The sequence below is a fragment of the Corella eumyota genome, chromosome 2, assembly GCF_963082875.1.
Source record: "Corella eumyota chromosome 2, kaCorEumy4.1, whole genome shotgun sequence".
In the NCBI taxonomy this organism is placed as follows: domain Eukaryota; kingdom Metazoa; phylum Chordata; class Ascidiacea; order Phlebobranchia; family Corellidae; genus Corella; species Corella eumyota.
Window position 1 is genome coordinate 1,258,116 of NC_137491.1, and position 14,921 is coordinate 1,273,036.

Genomic DNA, 14,921 nt, shown 5'->3' on the forward strand with positions numbered 1-14,921 from the left:
TTTTAAGTACACGTATAACCTAAAGTTATTTATTAGTATGACTTAGCCATTAGACAATTCTAATTGTCGTTTTTTTGTTACATTTTTAGTACGGTTTTATCATTTTGTCTCATAAGTTAATTGGGTATAAATATCAGCCAATATGGCGAATAAATAATATAAAAATATCTAGTTAAAAAAATTCTAAAATTGGCAACAATATTATTTTAAAGTAACTTAACCACATCAGGGCATTATTATAAGGTCTAACTAAACTAACCCAAAACTTAAATTTGCAAAAATATTGTTAAAAAAACAACTAACGGTACTATATACCAATGTTATTAGTCGATATGTCACATTATTCATAAATATTAGGTAATTTTACTTAGTATACCTATATAACTATACTCAGTTCTATGTATTTTCAAAAACACACAAAATTGTTTCAAATCTTAACCCTTTTATACATTTTATAACTTCCGTTCAAAAATGATTGGAAATTTTACCCAAATATGACGTCATAGTCGCTATTATTTGTTTGCTCAGAAGAAAGGTTTTATTTTTATTCGGGTATTTTGAGGTTTAGGATAAATTTAAACTTTTGTTGCAACTGATAGAAGGTGGATTTAATAATATTTGTTTAATAATAACTCCGTCCTTTATACTAAAGATAAATTTTGTTAGTTTATCCATCTACATAAACCGTGTTTTAGTTTATTATTACGTAACAAAAGAGACACGATTTTAAAAAGTAAAATTTTGAAATTTAAATACGAAATGGATTTTTTTGATTAAATAAAAAGTTTTTACTTAAATTTAACAAAATTTAATCTCATATTAGCATAATTATTGTTATTATGAATAACATAAAGTTGTTTATTTATTATTTCAATAAAAATTTGGGGTTTTATTTGGAAATAGATTTATTTAAATAAGAAATATATACAATAATCCAAATTCTACTATAGTGTATTTTCTATTCTTCTATTATAAATAACAATGACAATTGTCAAATACAAATACCCTTATTGTTCGCTAACCCACTATCGGTTAATATTAGAATTTTCCGATATTTTAAATTAATAATAAAAAAAAAAATTTTTAAATTTGATTCGATTTTTGAAAACGTTTTTTAACTGAATCTATTTTAAATAATTTGTTGAATTTGAAGTTTTAATTTTAGAAACAAAACTCGATTTTTAGAATTTTTTTTTTATTTTTAGAATTTTTGCACTTTTTGCAACTCAAGGTTAAGCTATTTATAAGTTGTTTTGCATGACTGATTTCTGTACATATCTAAATTCTAGTATTTATAAAACCTTTTTTAAACAATTTGAAAATAAAAAAAACTTAAAATTCAACTGAAAATAAATATTAAAAATTTTAAAACAAAATTTTTAACTGTTCTTTAATACACTAAACTCAAATATCGATTTATACTAAATCCAACATTATTTAAAGATTAGTTTAGACTTAACGTTGCTACAATTTTAGTTTTAAAAAGATAAAGGTTTTAAAGTAACTAAAATCAACAAAAAGATGAAAAAGCTTTTAATTTCTATTCGGCCATGTTAAGCCAACAAAACGATTTTAAATTCAATAATATCTTCGTTTGATTTATTTTTTATTTTTTTATGAGAAATATTTTCGATCCTTATTTGCATGTAACATATACCACACGCGAGCTTATTGTTTATGTCGTCATAGAGATGTTTGTTTAGTCTCCGTGACGTCACAAAAGCCGGGTTTTATATTTCTTTTAACATTTAAAACAAACATTTTTGTGGTATAAAATCATTTTATTACAGGTCTAATAAAAAAACGAACATAAAAAATGAATAAAAATATTATAAAAACTAAAAAATATTATAAGTATATGATTGACATTCTTAAATTTATTTAATATTTGTTGTCACGATAATAAATAAAATATAAAAATTATTTCTTTTTGAACTTTTGCGTTGGTTTAAAAAATTGAAGAGTACAAAAAATACAAAAAATGAATTAAATGTAATATAAAAATATAAAAACGTAATAATGAAGTTTATGACGTAATAAATCAGTAAAAAATAAGAAATAAGGTAGGTAAGAATAAAGTTAGATCTTAGTATGACGTCACATGTAAAGCCATTGTTACATGTTCTTTTTGTTTTATCTCAATTAGTTTGTGTCGTCATAATTATAGTGTTGATGACGTAAACTGAGGTAATTGAAATATGCGGTGTTCTTGACGTCATTTGGGTGTTAATTTGTGACGTCACCAACGCATCAAGCATGACGACAGTAACACGTCATTGTGACGTCATTAATAATTTACTTGTGACGTCACTCATAGCGGGGACACATGTTCTTATAAGTTGTAGGATGAAGAAAGGTTCCCGAACAAAAAATATTTTTACAACTTCGGCAAAATTTGATTCCTGAAAAAATTTAAAAATATTTTATTAATTAATTTAAATAATTAATTATTAGTTAATTTGTTAAAAAAATTAAATAAATTAAAATCGTTTAATTGGATAATATGACGTCACTTTTGTGTTTTTTTTTCTTTAAAGCTTTTATGCTGCAAACTACTTTAAAATGACGTCATTAACAGAGTTCGATATGACGTCATTAATAGAGTTCGATGTGACGTCATTGATAAATTTGGTTTTGACGTCATTAATGTATTTTTTGTGACGTCACGCTTGTATTTTGTTGTGACGTCACGTATGTATTTTGTTGTGACGTCACGTATGTATTTGGTTGTGACGTCACGTATGTATTTTGTTGTGACGTCACGTATGTATTTTGTTGTGACGCCACGTATGTATTTTGTTGTGACGTCACGTATGTATTTTGTTGTGACGTCACGTATGTATTTTGTTGTGACGTCACGGATGTTTGTTCTGACAGCATTTATGCACTTTATTGTGACGTCATTAATTTATTTTTTCAAACCCGGGGCGTAACTTTACACCTTTGTTTGTATAAACTCTTTAACGACGAAACATCGAGTTTTACATTTAAATCATTTATATAAATAGTGGTTATTGCATTTAAAGAGTTTTATTAAAAAAAATTGGATCGAGAAACAAGTTTTTTGTCACAATTTTAAACCCAGTTAACCGCAACTGATGTTAAATACATTCTGGAATGTTTTGTTCAAATTAAATGTCGTCATAGACTAAGATAATTGGAATTCTAATAAAAAGCTGATTATACTTATTTTATTTTACAATATTGGCCAAAGCGTGGTATATTAATTTATGAATTGTTAGAATTGTATGGTATTAGTTATTTACAGTAAAATGGTTGCCAATATAAGATGGTTAATTATGGTAACTTATGGTTTATTATAGTAACGTATGGTAATTATGGTAAATTATGGTTGATTATGGTACTTATGGTTGATTATGGTACCTTTTGGTTGATTATGGTAACTCATGGTTAATTATGGTAACTTATGGTTTATTATGGTAACTTATGGTTTATTATGGTAACTTATGGTTTAATTATGGTAACTTATGGTTTATTATGGTAACTTATGGTTGATTATGGTAACTTATGGTTTATTATGGTAACCCATGGTTAATTATGGTAACTTATGGTTTAAAATAGTAACGTATGGTTAATTATGGTAACTTATGGTTTAAAATAGTAACGTATGGTTAATTATGGTAACTTATGGTTTAAAATAGTAACGTATGGTTAATTATGGTAACTTATGGTTTAAAATAGTAACGTATGGTTAATTATGGTAACTTATGGTTTAAAATAGTAACGTATGGTAAATATGGTAAATTATGGTTGATTATGGTGACTTATGGTTGATTATGGTACTTTTTGGTTGATTATGGTAACTCATGGTTAATTATGGTTCTTTATGATTGATTACTGTAAGCTATGGACAATTGTGTGAATTGGTTTATATTTTAGTAATGGTTGATAATTGGGGGATGGTTGATTATTTAGAAAATGGTTGATGATATGGTTAATTTTAATGGTTTTTAGTGACTTTGGTTTTAAAAGAAATTTTTATTTTTTTTTGAATTTACTTACTTTTTGGGTTTTTCAAATCTGCGCAGTTTTTCAGATTGCAATAAATGCAAACACAAATCTGTTTCACACTGTTTCGCTTTCTTCTTCTTCTAGAACGTCGTCTGTTGCCACGGTAACCAAGTAGCTAAAAATTGATCAACAAAAAATTTAAATTTAAAGTTGGTGATATACTAGTCACGGCATTGGGTTTTATAGGTCAGTTTCGGGTTGGAGCCGCGCCAATGTTTTATTATTTGCCCTTGAACCCGGCGTTTACAGATAGCTTAAACGCACCAAAAGGTCTCGGGTTCGAGTCGCACCAGTGCCACACATTCGCCCTTGAGCCTGGCGTTTACAGATAGCTCAAACACACCAAAAGGTTTCGGGTTCGAGTCGCACCAATGCCACACTATTCTCCCTTAAATCCTGCGTTTACAGTTAGCTTAAACACACCAAAAGGTTTTGGGTTCGAGTCGCACCAGTGCCACACTATTTGCCCTTGAGCCTGGTGTTTACAGATAGCTTAAACACGCCAAAAGGTTTCGGGTTCGAGCCGCACCAATGCCACATTATTCGACCTTGAGCCCTGCGTTTACAGATAGCTTAAACACGCCAAGAGGTTTCGGGTTCGAGCCGCACCAATGCCACATTATTTGACCTTGAGCCCAGCTTTTACTGATAGCTTAAACACACCAATAGGTTTCGAGTTCGAGCCGCACCAATGCCACACTATTCGCCCTTGAGCCCAGCTTTTACAAATAGCTTAAACACGTCACAACAGCAAACCCTTTAATAAAACTAAGTTAAAATGGACCAAACTTTAAAATTTTAAACATTTTTTATCTCAAATAATTAAGTTGCATGTTTAATATATGTTTAAATAGACAGAATGTTTAGCTTTAATTTTAGTACAAAAAGTAATTGTTAAAAATAACAATAGGTTTTGTGTAATGTTAATGTTAAGTAAACAATAAAACAATTATATATTCACCTTTCTACCAGACGGATTATACAATTCAATACTGTAGGAATTTTCAGAGTTTGCTAAAAAAATAAAATTTAATTAAAATTTAAATGATTTTAAAAATCAAAATATTGTTGTCGATAAAATTCTAGTAGTTTTAAATTAATATTTATATTTTCTATTCATAAGGATTTTTAAATAGCGAATTTCTTATTACTAGAAAACTAAAATTTAAATAAGGTTTTTGTGTTTTGGCATTAACTTTATTTAAATAACTCGGGCTAACGCTTCAGTAAGCTTGAAAGAATATACATTAGACACATGACTTTGCGCTTTTTAACAAAGGTATTTAATTCTGCAAAAAATGTTGAAAAATTTTGCAAAAATTTAAACAATTAGAAATATTTGTTTTAATTATGACGTAACAAACCTGGTAACAATGCAGCTTCACAAGATTTTTGATTGGATAAAAATAAAGCAATAAGTAACCCAAAAAGCGCCATAATTGCTAATTTGTTTTGGTTGTTAAAACAATTCATTTTTTGGTTTTTATTTGTCTAAAAAATGCTAAAAAACTAAAACAATAAATTTTATATTATTAACCCCATGATATTATCCCAACCTAGTCTCAATTTGTACAAGTTTAAGATATTATTAACCCCATGATACTACCCCAACCCAGTCTCAATTTGTACAAGTTTAAGATATTATTAACCCTATGATACTACCCCAACCCAGTCTCAAGTTGTACAAGTTTAAGATATTATTAACCCCATGATATTATCCTAACCCAGTCTCAAGTTGTACAAGTTCAAGATATTATTGGCATCACAATAATAACACTTTTACTTTTGCTCTATTCTTTATGGAAACCTCAGACCTAATGCTAGAATTTTGTAGGACTAGCTTTTATAAAGCACAGAATTAAAAAAAAAAACGAAAAGCAAAATGTTAAATTCCCCTCGCTTTAGTAAAAGGTTATTTTCCTTGTCGAAATAAAGAGAACAATGGAACACTATTTTGATTTATTGTGACGTCATACATTCTTTGTTTTATTCTTTGTAACAGTTTAACAATTTTTTTTTAACGGAAAAATTTTTTTTAATAAATTTTACGACAACTTGTGGAATTTTAAATGCAATTTGAGGTAAATTTGTATTCTTAAAATTCCGTCCGTGGGGTCGCAGGTTTAAAACTCACCAGTGCAAGTTTTTTTTTATTCTATAAACGTTTTTTCTTATTTTTTTTTAAATGTTATATATTTGAACGATAAAAAAATCAAAAAATAATATTTAAATATTACTTTTAACATTTTAGGAATTTTGTGTTAAAATTAAAAGTTGTATAAATTAGGTTTTATAATATAAGGTACATATACCCGACAGCGTGGTGTAGTGGTAAAAACACTTGCTACACCACACATGAGGTCGTGGGTTCAATCCCCACTGAGCTCATGCTGTAGCGCCCTTGAGTAAGGTGCTATAAACGGTATTAACTCCTGCTGAGCTAGCACTTAATCAGCAGCATAATTATCGGGCGATTATAATCTATAATATCCCAAACTGCCACAGGCAACTCGAGACTGGGTCGGAGTAACTGATGTTACTCTATGTTTAAGTCGCGCATTCGACTTTCCCACATCGAGGATAAAAATATATACAAAAAAAATACTAATTAATAGCCCGAGCAATGGTTATAATATGGTTACAACTCTCAACTAATATTTGCCCGCGATAATTCAACTGCGCACCACAAACGGCAGTTTTAATTATGTTGTAGGTTTATAAATTGAGCATACAGATATGTACAAAGCTCAATTACAGAAACAGTAAAAATAACCGAACTTAATATTTAGGAGAAATTAATTTCAACTTTGGACATTTGTGAAAATTTCACTTTCATTGTTTTATTTTATTTACAAAATGTGCAGCATTGTTTAAAACAATGAGCATTGTGATGATATCATGTTTCGAAATTTTCACAAGTTTTCGAAAGTTTATTCAGTGTTGCCAAATAAAAAAATTAATGTTGCCAAATAATTTTAAAGAATTAAATAATTTAAATAAATTAAAAATTCGTTTAAAAGATCTAACACAAGTAACAAAAAATATCAAAATATTTCATAATAGTTATTTCCGTTGGTGGTGTATGTAAATGTTTTCTACGTCATAATTGAGCTATTATTACGCCACATTTACGTCACAATGGGGGTGTGTTAGGGGTGTATGAAAGCACGCCCCCTTAATAGGGGGTATCACTATGCACTTTGTGCTTTTTATATCTAATATGTAGATTTTTAAAATATTTCAAGTTATATGGAAGTTGTTATTTTTATTTTACGATTTCGAATTACCACTTAAATTATTTTTATTGATTTTTATTTTTACGATTTTATGATTTTTATGTTTAATTGGTTTTCTACAAATTCAAGGCTAATTATAAAGTAACAGCCCGCGGCATTTTTAATCAAAACTCTGAACTTAAACTTGAGCTTAAGCTTTATATTGACCTCAAGTTATATTATGAATATCAATTTATTTTGTTGTTGTATGTTATTAATAGCAGGGTAAGTTAGACTTTAAATTTTTGGTGTTTTTATGTGTCTAATACTTGGGTTAAAAGTTAAATTTAAAGATATATTTGTGTAAAAGGGTTTAAAATATTTTACGTAGACCTAGTTTCAATAACAGATATAAAATTTAATATTAAGAACAAAAATTTTAATACTATTCTATTTGCTTAAGACTGAATTGAATTGTATATTTATTGTGAGTGTATTTTGACTGTAGGCTATAGTTCATTTTTAAACACAGATTCTTGACTTAAAAACTAAAATTTAAAAGAACAAAAAAAAACAATTTTTAGAAAAAAATCAGGTTTTCTTAAATTTCTTTTTAAAATAAAAATTAAAAAAGATGGTAAAAATTGTACAAGTCATGATGTTAAAAATCACTTAAAAAATATTATTTTAATTTTAACAATAAAAACATTGATGCAACACCGGGCCTACGTCACAATAGTTATATATTTGTAACAATGGACATTACTACACATCTTTAAGATTAAGGGGTTTTCCCTTTTTTAATTTTTTTAATTCTAAATTTTTTCTAAATTTTTTCTAGGTTTTTTGAATCTGGTTTTTCTTTCCGAATTGCACCAGAAAAATCACCTTCAGGTATTTTTGCATTTTTATTTTTTACATTCAATTTAAAAAATGCAGGAACATCAGTAAAGCGTTTATGGGTTTTATATTACATTACAAAACTTTAACTTAGTATAGTCGAAAATTGGAAAAATGATATATTCTTAAAAACCCAAAAAATAATGATTTTTTTTTTAAATGAAAAATAATGTAGTTTGATTAATTAGTAACTATTTGTAATTTAAAAAAATTAAATTTGTAATTAAAACCTAGTTTTTAATTTGTAGTTATATAAAAAAATTTATTTCTAGTCTACCAATCATTTTTAAAATATCTTTTCGATCTGTAACGGTCAAATTTTTAATCTAAAATTGTCAAAAAGTTGTAAAAATTAATTCTACAAAAGTAAAAGTGTGAAAAAATTTAAAAATATTTTTCCTTTTATAAGGTTGGGAAAATTGGTCAAATTGGTCAACTTGTTCTTGCAATGCCACCACTAGGATTCGAACCCGATTCTGTCGGGCCAAGAGGTTGCAGTGGGCTGTGAGATGTCGGGGTTCTAGAATTCAAGTTGAACAATGCACAATTCTCGATTGTCAAGGTATATGACGTCATAATAATATTTAGTTTATGAATAAAATTTGGGTTTATTTGTTTTTTTAAAAGCAATTAAATTTAGATTAAATGTATTTTTATATAAAAATTGCTGATTTTTATTGTTTAAAAAGTACAACTTGGTTTTATTATTTGTGTATAAATTTTAGTTAGATTTAAGTAGTTTAATTTTTAGTCATTTTTAAAATTTAAAAAATATTTTTCTTATTTTATTTTATGGTTATAAACGACAATCTTAATGCCATTCTTTTTTGTTTTAACCCTTAAGGCCTGTTCACACCACAGAACCAACGTCGCGTCGCGCTGCGTTACGTTGCGTACCTTTACGAGTTCTAGGTATTTCTTTTTGAAGTTTAAAAAGGCATCAAAATAAATTTAGCGTTTGCGAAATCTTACGTAACTTTCGCATACCTTCGTACGTATGAACGACTCTGTTTATTTTAAATGGTTGCGCAATTTTGCATTAAGTTACGTTGCGTACGCCGTGTAACCGGTCTTAACGATAAAAGAGTAATTTGGGGTTACAAAATGTTAAACGGGGTTTATTACCCTTTAAATTTAGGGATAAAGTTATTGGAACATATTACAAAATTTAAAAGATTTCAAAATTTATTTTTTTGAAAATTTTTTTTCGAAAATTTTCTTTCATTGTTAATCTTTTTTTGTAGTTCGAATAATAATCGCATTGTTACGTAACAAAAGGTCGGGTTTATTAGATTTGTAATATCGTGATTTACTTTTAGGTTCTTTGTCACGTTTAAAAAGCTGCTAAAAAAGATAACATTTCAAATTGTTAAATTATTTATTTTGTTAACAACGATTAGTTCCTGTTTTCTTTTTGTTGGGGAATTTTTTTTAATTCAGTCGACTTGCAAAATTCTTTTTCATTGTTGCAATTTAAAAGACGTTTTGGGTAAATTTCATGGAAAATTTTCGAAAGATTTTCTTTAAATACGTTTTGTGGGGTAGCCAATGTTGCAATTTCTAATTAAGACCAGTTTTTTTCTAAAGACGATGCAATAACTTGAATTCACTATCACGTTGTACATTTTAGGGGAAAATAACTTAAAAATCGAAATTTTTATATTTTTGCAGCATTTGTACCTACTGCTAATAACACAACGATGACGTCATCTAAGACCACCTCAGTGACGTCACCCAGTACTATGTCATTAGCAGTGACGTTGCCCAACACTACGACACCAACTATGACGTCATTAATTGCAAAACCGACGACTACTACCATTAGCATGGTAAGGGTAAAACAATTTAATGATGCGTTTTTCATTGTAAACACATTTTGATACTTTACGTAAACACAACTGGTTTTAAAGTAAACTAATTATCAATTTAAACGATTAATTACAAGCTTTAAAGTTGATTCCCACTACGTGCATATGGTAAAAATTTAAAACAGTCATTTAAACCCAAAGTCAACTCAAGGTTGATTGACGAAGATAAAGTGTCGTGGAGCTGGGTAATATTTAGATTGAATTGCCCAGGATAAGGTTTTTTGGGTTAAGTTCATGGGGGTTAAGTTATTTACGAGTTGAGTTGGCATAACGTTTGCTAACGTGAAATTTAAAAATCAATTTTGCAAAATTGAATATTAGTCCGGTAGGTATACCGATAATAGGTTGGACTACAAGCCAAAAGGTTTCTGGTTTGAGCCGCACCAATGCCAGAATATTTGTCCTTGAGTCTGGCGTTAACAGATAGCTAAAAACACACCGAAAGGTTTTGAGTTCGAGCCGCCTCAATGCCACATTATTCGCTCTTAAGCCCGGCGTTAACAATTATGTAAACCCACGTCACAACAACACACCCTTCCCCAACAAAAAAACAAACCTATCTTCTTAAGGTGATAAAAAAAATATTTATTTAGCATGGGCTCAAGTCATTCACAAAAACAAATGTAGTTTCCATTATTTTTTCTTGTACAACGGGTTTTAAATTTAGTAAAATTTTATCTTAAATTTGTGTTTGTACAGTTAGGGTCATTGTCATTTTAAAAAGCTCTATCGGAAATTTTATCTTAGCTATCGTTTGAACAATAAATATTTGCATTTCCAATGTAAATATTTGATTAAATTTTTTAAAGATTTTTTTTCAATATTTACCAAAATTTTTAACCATTTGTTTAAATGTCAGGAAAACGCGTGCCCATTTTCATGTGAGGACAGTGCGTCCACGTGCGGTCGAACTTTTTTCAATGTTCGTAAAATTGTCGGGGGCGAAACCTCGAAGAAAGGCGCTTGGCCTTGGCAGGTTAGAGTTAATAGTCAACACTTTCTTAAAGTAAAAACTTTTACAAGTTATTTTGATTTAATTAAGACATTATTTAGCTTAAATCTAAAACTGATAAAATTTTTTTATTTAAAATATATCTTTTTTAATTGTTTTTAAAATTAAATTTTTTACTATTTTTTTTTTGTATTTTTAATAAAAATGAAAAGGTTTTGCATGATTATCTTTTAAAAAACTAAAATTAAAAAAAAAAATTAAAATTTAATTTAATATTTTTTTTGTTACTCAGGGTTCAATATGGAAACCAAATTTATTAATTTGTGGCGTGACTTTAATGTGTCGAAGTTGGGTTATAACTGCTGCTCATTGCTTTTTTACTCCGAAACGTCGCCCTCTTAAGTAAGTGACGTCATCAATTTAATTTATGATGTCATGAAATTTATAAAAAAAATATTTTTTATTTAAAATAATTTATTTTAATTTTTTAACGTCATAAATATTTACATTTTTTGTTGTTGTGACGTCATAAATAATGACATTTATATTTTAGTTATGACGACGTGGAGTTAAGGTTAGGATCATATCACAGAAACGAAAGCGAACCCGAAAATATTCGAAGAAGTTTAAACCAAGATGATGTGGTTCTTCACCCTATGTTTGATATAAGAGTAAGTGTCACAATTTTACCATGTGAGATTTATGGTTCGATTCCCGGTATAGCCATATCGTGGTGCTTGTTGTGGTACCTCTACAGTATTGACTTTTGTGTGATACTTATAATTTAGGACGACATTGTTTTAAAAATTAAATGACATTTTCTACAAGGGGTAAGGGTGAGCTGGCATTATTTAAAAAGATTCATGGTTCAATTCCAGTCGTAGTTACGTCATAGAGCTTGTTGTTAAAATGTAAATGATAATAACTATTGCGTTATATTAAAAAAATAGGACAACTTTTCGTTGAAATTTAAGTTAGGGTAAGATAAGATAAAAAATTATTATTGTCAGTAAAATTGTGTTTTGGGACGCTTTTGGTCAAATGTACATTCAATAAAGTAATTATCGGTTAAATGTACGTTCGGTAGAATGTTTCATTGAAATGTCTTTTCGGTGAGATAGTTTTTGGTCATATGATAGTAATCCCAAAATTACATCGCAGTAATCTTAAAAAAAATTTTAAATAAATTTTGTTTAGAGAATGGCTAATGATATTGCTTTGATTCGACTTGAAGAACCAATCAAATTTAACCTCGCGGTGTCGCCAGCGTGTTTTCCCACACTTCCTGTTCAACCCGGAAGTTCTTGTTACGTCACAGGGTGGGGAAAAACGAATGGTAAGATCTTACAAAATATCGGATTCAAATCGCACTTAAGCCTAGAGTTTACAAAAAGCTGATTGTGTTGACGCAACAGTTAACTTTAAGAATTAAAAAAAATGTTAAGTTGTTATTTTGATTAGGCAAAATTGGAAGCCTGCAACTTATTTAACTAGGCCAGTGGATGTCAACCCTTTAAGCCAATGGACTATTTTCAAGTTGGCCTAAAAATACGCGAACTTAAGCCATAGATATAAAAACAAGCTAGTTTAATAAATAACCTTTTACCAAAAAAAGATTGCATTGTTTATTTCTAGGTAAGCTTTAAACACAAGCACTTATTTCACAAAATAAGGGAATTAAATACGATATTATCCAAATATGGAAATTAAATACGGTATGGTATGTATTGAGCGAAATCTACTGTATCCTGCGCTTTATTTGTAATAACTACTTATGGCTGAACAATAATTTCCTAAGCAATGCTCGCGGAATCATCCAGGCCCTTTCGCAGACTCGGGGTTGAGAAACACCGAGCTAGGCTATAGCTCGTGAGGTTAGAATCAACTCAAGAGTCCCAGGGCGCATACACCCAACTTGGCATTACAAAAGTTACAATATGTAGTTAAAATTTTTTTATTATTTTTAAGGTTTTGGACCACCGAACACATATTTAAAACAGCTGCGTATTGACGTCATAAGCGATGACGTATGTTATGAAGTCTATTCGTTTTCTCGAACCACGGAAATTATTTGCGCAGGCGGAATTACAAACGAAGATACTTGTAGTGTGAGTTGAATTTATTTTGTTATTAGTGTTTGTGATGTAACTATGACGTAATATGTAGTGGTTATGACGTTACTGACTTACTATTGACGTATATTTAAATTATTGTTTGTTTTCTAAATTCTTTTTGCTTTTTTATTTATTATTTTTAACTAACGTTATTATGTGTGACGTCACAATAGGGAGATTCGGGCGGACCCTTAGTTTGTCAAACAAACGGAAAATGGGAACTACAAGGGGTGACGAGTTTTGGGGCAACTGTCTGTGGAAGGGGATTCCCCGCTGTGTTTACGAAGGTACTTTTATTTTTTTTATTATATTTTAAAAATCGGCATTTGGTATTTTATTTTAAATTTAGAGTCGCTAAAATGTTTGTTTTACTGGCGGGAAGTTGAACTTTAAAGTTCGGTTCATTATTTGGTACTACATTTAAAATTTATTTTATTATTTAACACTAGACACCACGGCAGCGTGGTGTAGTGGTAAGAACACTTGCTACACCACACATGAGGTCGTGGTTTCAATCTCCACTGATATCATCCTGTAGTGCCTTTGAGTAAGGCGCTATAAACGGTACGAACTCCTGCTGAGCCAGCACTTAATCAGCAGTATAATTATTGGGCAATTATAATCTATATAATATCCCAAACTGCCACAGACAACTCGAGACTGGGACGGAGTAACTTATGTTACTCTATGTTCAGGTCGCGCATTCGACTTTCCCACATCGAGGATAAAGATATATACAAAAAAAACTCATTTGTTATTTAGTACCAGATTTAAAACGTTGTGTTAATAAAAATTTGTGCCTATTATTAAACTAAGAACTGAATTCTTACTTTTTGATATTTTATTCTACTAATATTTCGTTAATATTTAAATTTATTAATGTTGGTTCTTTTTCAGATTTCACATTTTTTGCCCTGGATTCAACAAACTATGAATAATGTTTGCACGAATTGGCGATTTGAACAATTCTTTTTAAATTTGGAATTTTAGTTCTATTATGTAGTTATTTTATTTTTTTGTCTTTACTTTTGTTTTTGTTTTTTAAAGGCTGAGTTTTTATTTTTTTTGCATTTCTTTATTTACATTCAGCGCTATTTTGTTATAATTGCAAACTATTTAATAGTTAATATAATTACGTTAATTTTAGCTTGATTATTTAAAAAATATTTGGCAAAAAAAGTTTAATGTTCGAGGATAAACATTATATAAAATAAAAACTTGCCGCTAGTGTTCATAAAAGTTTATTTTGTATCCAGGCAACTACGCAGTCGCTCTGAAAAATTTCAAAACAATTTAGAACAAGTTTTTGTTGAATTTGTGACAATTTTAAACTTTATTTTATATTGAACAATAAAGCTATGTAGTTAGAGTTTATTTTTGATGTTTTATGAATTTTATATAGTTTATCAGTGTAAATAACTTACTATAGGAAGAAAAAGGCCAGAAGCTTTTAGACTAAGATGAAAATTTGTTATTATTTGGCAATTTTAAAGTACAACTTTGTCAATTTTTTATTTCTAAAATTAAATACGGATTAGTCTAAATATTAATTTTTTAGCTTCATAAATGTAATCCAAAATGAATTCAACAAAAAATGCTGGTTTATTATTTTATATTTTACTAACTGACTAATAGCTCTACTGTAAAAAAAAGTCAATTGTTAATTGTCATACTTTTTACTTCAAGGCATTTACAAACTAAGATTGGGCTGTAATTTACTGACTTACGGTCCAATAAAGGTATAGATATACAAGACCGGCAGCGTGGTGTAGTGGTCAGAACTTTTGGTTTCATTACATGAGGTCTCGAATATGATTCCCATTGCTTTCATGCTGTAGTG

At 28.9% G+C, this 14,921-nt stretch overlaps 2 protein-coding genes across 3 annotated transcripts; one reads left to right on the forward strand and one right to left on the reverse strand.

Moving 5' to 3' along the window:
* Positions 1-1,778: 1,778 nt before the first annotated feature.
* LOC145742806 (uncharacterized) lies at positions 1,779-5,732 on the reverse strand. The gene is made up of 4 exons (XM_082560615.1): positions 5,397-5,732; positions 4,994-5,046; positions 4,024-4,147; positions 1,779-2,402 (listed from the first exon to the last, which is right to left on the reverse strand). Exons 1-4 carry the CDS (start codon positions 5,503-5,505, stop codon positions 2,308-2,310), a joined length of 381 nt encoding a protein of 126 aa, XP_082416741.1. The 5' UTR covers positions 5,506-5,732; the 3' UTR covers positions 1,779-2,307.
* Positions 5,733-7,477: 1,745 nt separating this feature from the next.
* Positions 7,478-14,350, forward strand: LOC145743055 (chymotrypsinogen B-like). Of its 2 annotated transcripts, XM_082560928.1 has the most exons (11): positions 7,478-7,532; positions 8,089-8,141; positions 8,557-8,709; positions 9,819-9,976; positions 10,875-10,991; positions 11,260-11,369; positions 11,521-11,638; positions 12,165-12,303; positions 12,936-13,075; positions 13,255-13,368; positions 13,979-14,350. In XM_082560928.1, exons 1-11 carry the CDS (start codon positions 7,489-7,491, stop codon positions 14,069-14,071), a joined length of 1,239 nt encoding a protein of 412 aa, XP_082417054.1. In that variant the 5' UTR covers positions 7,478-7,488; the 3' UTR covers positions 14,072-14,350. The 2 variants fall into 2 exon arrangements, with proteins under 2 accessions (XP_082417054.1, XP_082417055.1); XM_082560929.1 differs by lacking the exons at positions 13,255-13,368; positions 13,979-14,350 and having other exon boundaries at positions 12,603-13,060.
* Positions 14,351-14,921: the final 571 nt, after the last annotated feature.

Coding starts and splice junctions, on each gene's coding strand:
- LOC145742806 (XM_082560615.1), bottom strand. CDS start 5,505: ATGAATTGTTTTAACAACCAAAACAAATTAGCAATTATGGCGCTTTTT. Junction 4,148..4,993: donor ATAATCCGTCTGGTAGAAAG/GTGAATATATAA, acceptor ATCAATTTTTAG/CTACTTGGTTACCGTGGCAA. Junction 2,403..4,023: donor AGATTTGAAAAACCCAAAAA/GTAAGTAAATTC, acceptor AAATTTTTTCAG/GAATCAAATTTTGCCGAAGT.
- LOC145743055 (XM_082560928.1), top strand. CDS start 7,489: ATGAATATCAATTTATTTTGTTGTTGTATGTTATTAATAGCAGG. Junction 7,533..8,088: donor TGTATGTTATTAATAGCAGG/GTAAGTTAGACT, acceptor AATTTTTTCTAG/GTTTTTTGAATCTGGTTTTT. Junction 9,977..10,874: donor CGACTACTACCATTAGCATG/GTAAGGGTAAAA, acceptor TTTAAATGTCAG/GAAAACGCGTGCCCATTTTC.